Here is a 10,523-nt window from a genome sequence, read left to right on the forward strand (position 1 = left end):
CTGTGTGGGTTTCCTCTACCTATGCTAAGTACTTTACATTTATTGATATTAAATTACATTTGCCATCTGTCCGTCCATTCATTCATCCTATCTAAATCTGCCTGCAAGGTGATGGCATCCGATTCTGACCTAATTAATCTACATATCTGTGTGTCATCCGAAAATTTACTAATATCACTGCTAATTCCACTATCCAAGTCATTGATATATATTAGGAAAAAACAATGGCCCTAATACTGATCCTTGTGGCACCCCACTAATTACATGACCCCACTCGGATTTCGAGCCGTTTATTACAATTCTTTGTCACCTGTCGCTAAGCCATGACCCTATCCAGCCTAACACCTTCCCATCTATCCCATGTGCCCTAACCTTTCTCAGGAGCCTTTGATGTGGTACCTTGTCAAATGCTTTACTAAAGCCTAGATATAAGATATCATAATTATCTCCATTATCTACTGCCTCATACATTTTCCTGTAAAAACTTAACAAGTTTGTCAGGCAAGACTTCCCCTTCATGACCTATAGTATCCTTATTCTTTGTCCTGTATACCTGATAAAATCCCTTGGGGTCCGTCTTCGCCTGGGTGGCTACCTATAATTCATAATTGCCCTTTGCTTTCCTCTTTAACTTCCCGACTGTTCTAACTAATTCATTATATTGTGACCTTAAAACTTCTTCACCTGCCCTTAATCTCTTATATGTACTTCCCTTATGCACTATATAATATTTTAACCTAGCAGTCATCCATTTAGGGTCATTTTCTGTGATCTTATTGCCCTATACAGGATATTTGCTAACAAGAGAGAGAGAGAGAGAGAGAGAGAGAGAGAGAGAGAGAGAGAGAGAGAGAGAGAGAGAGAGAGAGAGAGAGAGAGAGAGAGAGAGAGAGAGAGAGAGAGAGAGAGAGAGAGAGAGAGAGAGAGAGAGAGAGAGAGAGAGAGAGAGAGAGAGGTGGCAGGGATACTTTAGCAAACCCAAATGCAGAGATGTTAGTCAGTCAAATAAATAACTGGGTCTATCAAATTGAAGTACAATCTCATTAAAAAAAAAAAAGTTGTCCTACAAGCAGCAATCTTACAAAATTAAATCATAAATGAAAATAAATAATAATAATAACAATAATAATAATAATAATAATAATAATAATAATAATAATAATAATAATAATAATAATAATAATAATAATACTGATTGGAAATGCTACACTGCCTTACCATTATTATTCCTCTCTTTACTTCTACTGATAATGCTGGTCACAGTTGAAAAAAAATGTACATACAATTTTTTTATATGTATTTACAATACTTAAAGGCACTTTCTTATTTATTTTCTTTTTATCAGAGGAGCAAGGCTACACAAATGATTGATTGTGAAAAATTTGTGGATGGAACCAAGCACAGAGATGGCTATATCAAAAACCTTACCAAGGATGTAACAGCTAGATAAATTGAAGTTTCCTCACATTCTCTTTACTGAGGACACGACTATGAATACATAAATAATCTTAGACTTGTTCCCACTAGTTTGTCATACAACTGCCAACAAACCTAAACATACTGCTGAAATCTTTTATTAAACAAAATGTGGAATACAGTAAACTCTGTTATCACTTGTAAGCTTAAATGTTTGTGGATTTAAAAGTGGTAGTTATAAAATCAAGTCTTGTGAAAATGAATTTATAAAACACATTTTTCACATAAAATAGATGCTAGAATGTACTATAATCCTCTTCAGCTGCAAAACATACTCTTCATGTGAAATGATTCATGCAACAGTCAAGTATAAATACAAATTTTTTCAAGCAAAAATATAACATCAAAATACAGATGACACTGAGGATAGAAAGATGAATGTACAATAAATACATAACTGAAGCATTCATTAACAACATGATGGATAATGTAAATATCATACACCGTGGTAAAATAGTATCTCAGGAAAATGTAAATGCAGCTTTCATCTTGTCATCAGCAACCTCAGCAGCCCTGTGAAGCTAAGGATAGCAGCAGCCAAGCCTTCACAGCAAATTTAAGTCTTTTACAGTGGCTCCCACCAGTGTTTTGGTAAAGTTAGTCTTAAGGTACATTAAATGTCCATTATTACTGCAGTAAAATAGTAAAATTATGTTATGATCAGTTTTCCAGTTTTGTTTCAAGACATGTCCATATGAGTGGGTGTGCCCTGAAGATTAATTCTGCTGGTCATGCCTGTGAATGTCACCCACATGTAGGGTATGCCTAATGATGCCAGTAGATTGTCAAATGCAGTACAGTAAATTTAGTGCTGTGTAGCATAATTACAGCAGTGTGAATGAAAAGAATATAATATAACGCTAAAAACTGTCAAACAGGAGAGATGTACAAGACCGGCAGCTTTGCAGCTGCAAATGTTTGCCTCAAACTACCGGATATCACATGGTTATTTCAACAGTGGTAATGGCACATCAAATATGTTCAATGACAAGCATGTTCACTGACCTGGCCCACTTGTCCAGACATGTCTTTAAGAAACTTGCCATATCAACAGTTTCCCAGCAAAAGTGTAATGTAAGTATTGTCCCCTTTGGAGAACCACTGTATGCATGTAATATCTAATGCCAAAATTATCTAGCTAGTAGGTTAAGTAATCTAGAGGAAAATGATGAATACAAACGCCACTAACTCCCTATGATTTACAAAGTTTGCGGTGTTACTTGTATACATAAAGATGAATGAAAGCACACTTGTGATTTACAGTTACCTTTTAAAACAAAACCACTTTAAAGTTCTTTGGTATTTAGATACATGCAAGTATAAACAACTCTGAAAATCAGAGGTTGCAGGTACAAAAATGAAGATGAATTAAAAGGCACTGGTAAGCAATTGTAAATTATAAAGCAGGGGCTTTATTGTTGTATCTGAACGAGTTGAATCTCATAAATGATGAATGTGACAAGGTATTAAGTTCTTCAGAGGAAAGACTGGGATTGTGGTCTTCTACTGGGTAACAACTCATTCACAAGCCGCAAGAACATTTTTATCATACGTAACTCATAAAGACAGACTGGTTTAGTGACAAAAAATCTTTCTACTGGTCTTTTTTAAGACAGGACAATTTGCCTTATTAATGAGACAATGTGAGGGAGTGACCAAGTGACATTTCATTCATCTTCATAAGATTTACATCAAAGGGAGTTCGTAAATCCAGGAAAGAGGCTACAAAACAGTATGCATAATGAAGATGCATGCTTCAAAATACATACCTGGTCCATCTGTTCGCTTTATGACCCTGCTAGTCTTGTCCCTCTCTGTTGGAGCAAGTGAGTAAAGCATCTACAATTAGACAGACTAAGCAACACCCACACACTCACAATGACCACAGATGAGAAGAGGTAGTTGTCCAAGATTTAAAAAGCTAAAAGGAAAAAATTCAATTGTGCATACACGAGTTTTAATTTAGTATAGATAAACTACCTCCCATCATCTTTGAACAACATGGTTCTGGGATTTCATCATAGATAATGTCATAGTTTATCTTCTTCCTGAGAAAGACACCGCACAACTTTTATCAAAAATAAAACTAAGTAGATGGCCAAAATGCTAAAAGATCTGCTAACCCTAAAAACAGGCTGCTACCAAAAAACAAACCTCCATACACTATGTAGTTGTCCGATGTTCAATCTAATTAAAAACTGAACAGAATATCTGTACATGACTGACTCAGTAAGAGCTTCTGTACTTCATAGCTCTATCAGAGAACTTACATTTCTAATCCTTGGAAAGAGTGCACATAAAATGTTTGCTGTTATGTTGTGCCTTACATACTTGATGTTAAGTGTAATGTAAGATGATTGTTCAGTGCAGTGTCACAAAATGAATACCAGAGGTAATTAAATCTTTAGTTTAAGTAACAATTTGAAAGTTAGTTGTGCATGACAATGAATGTGACCTGACCATAGAGTAATTGTTCACCATGATAGGAGGAAACAGTCTGACCACACATTACATGGCAAGGCTACAAGGAATGCTGCCACCTCATTCCGAAGCATGAAGGGGACTGAAGTCCTAAATGTACATTTTTATTCCAATGTGACATGGCATATCTTTTCCTTGCTACTTGCTTTAAGAGTAATATCACCCTGAAGAGTTGCAATGAGTATAACTGAGCCATGTGTTATACTCCACAATGCTTGGAAAGGTGATGATTATCTCATCCAAAATTTGGTATGACAATGTGACAGGGTAGAGATGACTGATGCAAATAAGAACTGTCTTGTGTTGAGTGATGGGATGTGGAATGTATTGAGCAGTATAAGCTGGTGTTGTGGACCATATGATGTCTTGTACAGAGGGACATGTGTTACTGTGTTGTGCAAGACTCTGACAAACAGTGTATATGACAATAAGGCAGATGAGGAGGCTTACCATTATGGTGTGTGAGGATCAGCTCAGGGGAAGCCAAGTAGTATTGGTCGCACAGAAATCGAGCATTGGCATACGCATCCTCAATCACACGCACCACGTCACAGTGAGGGTCGATGCATCCAATGTGGTTCTGAGTGTTGATGCTATCCCCAAATAGAATAGCTGCCAAGAGATAAGTCAGTGTTAACCTTGTGCTTATTTAGTAAATATTTAGAACTCAGCATTTACCTGACTGATCTCAGTATGGCTATCAGTCTCTACTTAACTGATAATAGCTACCCATCCAAGAAGATTCCTAGTTAAGAGCTAGTGACACCTTTCTTGATAAATATTATAAAAAAAATATCTCATGATGATACTTTTTTTTATTAGGTTGTTAAGTAATCTCTGTATTCTCACCCCAATCAATACTTGGATAAAACAAACAGATAAATGAATTATAGAAAAGGTAAGCAAAACAACAAGTTCTCTTATTCATTTCTGAGCACTTTTCTATTCCAGTGAGCAAATTTTGTTGCTTTTCTACTTTTGACTTTTTTTCACTGAAATCCCAAAAATGAGGTCATAATATAATTTTGTGTTTTCAAATACCAGTTCAATGAAATAACCTTTTTTGCTACATTAAGGATCTACAATAAAATCCCTCTTGTAGAAACCATCTTGCATTAAATAAACATTCTACCATATTTTATTATGGAAAGAAATGAGAAACTTACTATGTTGGTTGATAAGCATTCGGATTGAGATGCGATTCATATAGAACCTGTCAAGGAAGTACTGGATGTTAGCCTCAGTGTTGGCATTAATTGAGTGTGCATCCTTCAGCTCCATCACACCCTGAGCCATTGTCATAACTACATCACTGTGTCGATTGCGTATCTTTACCAGCGCATCTGTGAATCTGAAGAAATAGAACTCATTAGTGATGTATGAAATCTATGGCTCCTAGTTCAAATTTCTCACTAAAAAAAACTACAGCAATTTCAACACTAAAGATAACATACAAAATTAATAAGTAATATTAGAGATAGAATGAGAGGAACAGATAAAAAACATTTTAAGAGAATTATGAGAGGTTGAAAAATTAGTGGCACAGTACTTGAAGCTAAAGAGTGTAACTAAGGTAAAGTCCAATTGACAGACTCAGATATTCCAATGGCAGAATAGATGCAGTGTGTACAAGGATACCTATAAAATGGCAAGACATTATTGAAATACTACCAGAAAAAGACAAGATGAAAGGAGGATGCGAGAGGAATGGAGTGTAAAGAATAAAGGTTATAAACTGGAATAAATTGTGTTCTGTTGTGGCTGTCCTTTTAAGGATGTTACTCTAGGTTTATGTTAATGGTCCACTCCAGCAAATACCAAATACCAGGGACTTACTTTTCTAAGGTGGCAGTGTTATTTGGGGTATTGCCAGTGTCAAACTCAAGCAAGTCCATGAAACTGCGTCGATAGAGGTCCCTAACAGCGCCCACAGAAGGCATGTGGAGCAGGTTCTCAGGCAACAGATGGAATTCCTTCATGATGTTGGCCAAGCGCACTGGCAGCTCCTTCTTCAGGAACAAGAAGGATTCAGAGATGGTAGCATTCTCTCCTGTGGGAGAGGAGGCCAGGCTTAGAGATGTGGTCTAATGCAGATAATAGTAAACTTACAACAATGAAAATGTGCAACTTCCATCAAGCACTTTCAAATCTTAAGATTATGTCTTGAGAGGTGAGACTTTCATGATGCACAAAGGACACGTCCTATTTGCCATCCATATGCTATAAAACTATGAATAGTATTTCTATTCATTATCACGAAAAGCAAAAAGTAAACAAGCCTTCTATGATACAATTAATGTTGCAATTTGACATAAATAAAAATCTGAATACTGGTATCGATATAAAAAGGCTGCTCAAAGAATCTAAATGTTTCAGTAAAACTGTAAATAGCTCATCTTAAAACTCCATTTCCATTGACAATAATAATTTAAGTTATTAGCAACTATTGCGATAAAACTATTCCCATTACAATTCATTGTTACAAATTGTACATAGTAATCTTTAAATCAGCAAGTATTTCACAGATTACTAAGTTAGTAATCTTTAAGTCGTCAAGTACTTGAAGTCAATAAGTATTTTCTAATCATAAGATTCAACATTACTGTTATTCCTGCAAGAGAAATGAGTAACCATGAGACTGAACACACACACACACACACACACACACACACACACACACACACACACACACACACACACACACACACACCACAACAAAACACTTCACTAAAATGGTACACAAAGACTCAATCACGCATCCAATACCCTCATTAGGCACACAAGTAACTACTTCCTTAACAGTAAAACGACTGCCACCTTGCTCCATAAACGACACACCATTCCTCCAGTTCCGCCTCCTGACCAACCCTGGTGATGCCATGTAGTAGTAGTAGTAGTAGTAGTAGTAGTAGTAGTAGTAGTAGTAGTAGTAGTAGTAGTAGTAGTAGTAGTGACTTGGTTAATTGATTAATTAATAATAATAATAATAATAATAATAATAATAATAATAATAATAATAATAATAATAATAATAATAATAATAATAATAATAATAATAAAACAAAACAACAACAATAAACCTTCACATCCCAGAAAATGCCCGACTCTCCCCGATATGACATCGCGCTGACGCTCTGACAGACCGTATGAGAACTTGGCACTGGTCTTTTTGTACAAGACTTCCGTGCTTGTGGCTGCAGAGAAAAGGCTGGGCAGGGATATGAACCACAGCAACAAGCTCTTTGTACTTGTTTAATAAGAAAGAGGGGCAGGGAAAAGGCAATTCCGTCTGCCAAAGCATGGAGTGAATGGCTAAGACTAGAAGTTAAATGAGCTAAACATCAAATCATACAGCGCCATCGGGAAGATAAATGGGAGAAGGGCAAATAAAAGGCATAATAGACAGGTGGATGACCAAGTGTGTTCAAAGAAAGGTGAGCATGCAGTTCCTTAAATATACTGTAACTTTGTGGTGTCAAGGGTGTAAGGGTCATCACCAAGCGTCTCCCAGGCCACACCCACACACACCGGCCACCTCGTTGGCACGACTCGCCATGTGTCAAGCGCGGGATGGTGACGTCATTCAAAGCAAAACAATTCAGGTTTAAGCACAAAGCATGTACAGTATACAATTAGTTATTTTTCTGTCGCTAACGCATCTGATGGGCTGTTGGTTATTATTATTATTATTATTACTGTTATTATTATTATTATTATTATTATTATTATTATTATTATTATTATTCTTGAATATGTATACATTTTTTTTCCTAAGCTGTCCTGTTCTTGTTCACTCAGCTGTCGATCGTATTCCGGGAAGGACCAGTGACTCACAAACACCACGTCACCACTTTTCCCCGTCCTGATTCGCCCTTTTGAAAAGTTCGAGATAAATCTTAGATATTACATTCCTTTCGAAAAGAGTGGGTCCACCAACAACTCTACTGGCCTAAGTCTTATAAATAAATAAATAAATAAATGAATAAATAAATAAATAAATAAAAATAAAATTTGAGAATACTAATTCCTTCAGTCACACCTCCAGGATGGTTGCGCCTAAGAGAACAAAGAAGCACCGGTAAGGGGGCGGGACTCCACAACACCACAACACAGTGGCACGTGACACTCGACCCTAACTACTTAACAGGAGTCATCAGACCAGTCCATTCATAACTAGTGGCAATGTGAAGTACTGATGAACTCAAAATCAAAATATACATGACATACTTTGGCTACGTGTTAACAGCAACCTTCTGACGTCATATTGATGGGGGGTTACATGTTTTGTGGAAATGCGCGCCACACTGCTGGCCATTTCCCAATCTTGGTTTGGCGGTCGTGGACAAGTCACCCAGCAACACAAATGTTTTGAGTTTATCCGTGCATCATATGGAATGACTGGATAAAGAAAGAGCCAGTGTGTACAGCAGTAGTTCAGGCAACGCAAATAGAGGGGTGGTTCTCAATAATTATTAGTCATCGGGTGATGATCACCCACATGCTACGCGAGGCATTCTAACATACTAACTCAACATCAGCACTGGTATCTAGTATGTTCTCTACTGAGGTGTGATATCATTACATATAAGCGTGTCTCCGCAAATATGAGCAAAAACCTAACACTCATCGGTACTATGAATAAGCTTATAGATTGGTGTCCTTGCATAAACTATTTATGACACCACTCGGTTTTCTAAGCGATCAAAACGAATGAGTGATTCAAGGATGCTGGCTGAAACAGTGAAATCATTAAAGAGATTTCCTGTTTCATTTATTTTTTTATTTAATCAATTTATCTTTATTCTGCATTATCTTTTTTTCTTCTTTTTCTTCTTCTTCTTAACACATGTAAAAGGCCATCTGATTTTATCCCCAGAACTTCGAATTGTAGATAATTTCACTGAGCCGCCCGCTCCGCCAGTAATACAGGTGTGGCTAGTGCGGCTTTCCCTCTTACATGGTATCTGTGACTATTAGTTCCTGGAATCACCCCCCCCCCTCTCTCTCTCTCTCTCTCTCTCTCTCCCTCTCTCTCTCTCTCTCTCTCTCTCTCTCTCTCTCTCTCCTCTCTCTCTCCTCTCTCTCTCTCAAGTGTAAATTGTTTGAATCTGTAAGAGTTAATTCTACATTAACTCCATTATACAGAGAATAGATTGCAACAGGGTCGTCGCATTGCTTAACATAATACAGACTTACGATCACTACTACTAATAATAATAATAATTCACCAAGTACACCGACGACATAAGCAAAAAGAATAGTACGATACAACCACAAATGCAAAACTCCCAGTGCAATTCCTAAGGTTTCAGTGTACGACAACTGCATTGTAAGCAGGCCACACGAGTAGGTAGCATTTCATTTCCGTCTGAGTTCCTTGATTCCTTCCAGTTCCACATTCCTTTAAGGCCTTGAGGGAGAGACTTTACACGTGCTTTAGTCCACAAACTAATCAATAAGCCACGCGCCTTCCCACGTGACCATACTCGAGTCGGGGCAAACAGACGCTATCCCTGTGCCAATGTGCCCCCTGTGCCCGTGTGACGTCGTACACCGTGAACAAAGGTAGACGACTGGGGGCGGATCCAACCAGTTAAATGGCAGAGTGCCTTGCAAAATTAATAAGCGTAAATGTACCAATGAACGAGTCTGTATTAAGGACGCAAGCCTTCGATCGTATGGCGAGTTATGTTTGAAAGCTCCTCAGCTTACTTTAATAATACAATGGCCTTCCAAGGCTGAGAGAGAGAGAGAGAGAGAGAGAGAGAGAGAGAGAGAGAGAGAGAGAGAGAGAGAGAGAGAGAGAGAGAGAGAGAGAGAGAGAGAGAGAGAGAGAGAGAGAGAGAGAGATTCTTGTTTAATATATACATTACAAATAAAAATATAACAAATGGCCGTGGTTCGTATAATAAAAATATTAAACATTATTATTGTATCGTAACATATTGTACGTAGTATATATATTACAGGTTACGCCACTGGCGTCACACACACACACACACACACACACACACACACACACACACACACACACACACACACACACACACACGAGGCTCGCCAAGGACAGCAGGGATGTAATAAAAATAAAGACCAGCTGGCATCAATCACAATCCGGCTGGATATGGACCTCACGAAAATAATGAATCAACAAAAATACATCAGTAAGTAGCAATGCAATATAAATATACTCTGCCATACCAAGTCCTCTCAAGACCCGAATCGATACTTCGTTGAACTACTTTACGGAATTCTAAGTAACGGAACTGCTGAATTATCCAGCTGAGGTAATGATGAAACTGCCTGCCATGTCGATCCTACTCTGGGCATGAAAACTACGGTGCCACTTTACGTAGGTGAAAGCGCACAAACGTCTCTCTCTCTCTCTCTCTCTCTCTCTCTCTCTCTCGTCTCTCTCTCATGGCTTTTTCTTTCAAACCTGTTATCATTTAGGAAGTTTTACTAGTCACGAAATAAGGCAATCTCTCTCTCTCTCTCTCTCTCTCTCTCTCTCTCTCTCTCTCTCTCTCTCTCTCTCTCTCTCTCTCTCTCTCCGCTACGCATTG

At 37.7% G+C, this 10,523-nt stretch overlaps 1 protein-coding gene across 2 annotated transcripts in view; it reads right to left on the reverse strand.

Annotated features, from left to right (window-relative positions):
- LOC135099688 (pyruvate dehydrogenase (acetyl-transferring) kinase, mitochondrial-like) overlaps positions 1-10,523 on the reverse strand; it is a 50,585-nt gene that overhangs the window by 12,421 nt on the left and 27,641 nt on the right. The window contains exons 2-5 of one of the 2 annotated variants that reach the window (XM_064002101.1): positions 5,794-6,007; positions 5,124-5,308; positions 4,408-4,569; positions 3,246-3,290 (exon numbers count right to left, since the gene is read on the reverse strand). In XM_064002101.1, the coding sequence (XP_063858171.1) occupies positions 3,246-3,290; positions 4,408-4,569; positions 5,124-5,308; positions 5,794-6,007 (606 nt within the window). The remainder of the gene's footprint in view (positions 1-3,245; positions 3,291-4,407; positions 4,570-5,123; positions 5,309-5,793; positions 6,008-10,523) is intronic. The other variant, XM_064002103.1, reaches the window with a different exon arrangement.

The sequence above is a fragment of the Scylla paramamosain genome, chromosome 4, assembly GCF_035594125.1.
Source record: "Scylla paramamosain isolate STU-SP2022 chromosome 4, ASM3559412v1, whole genome shotgun sequence".
NCBI lineage: Eukaryota > Metazoa > Arthropoda > Malacostraca > Decapoda > Portunidae > Scylla > Scylla paramamosain.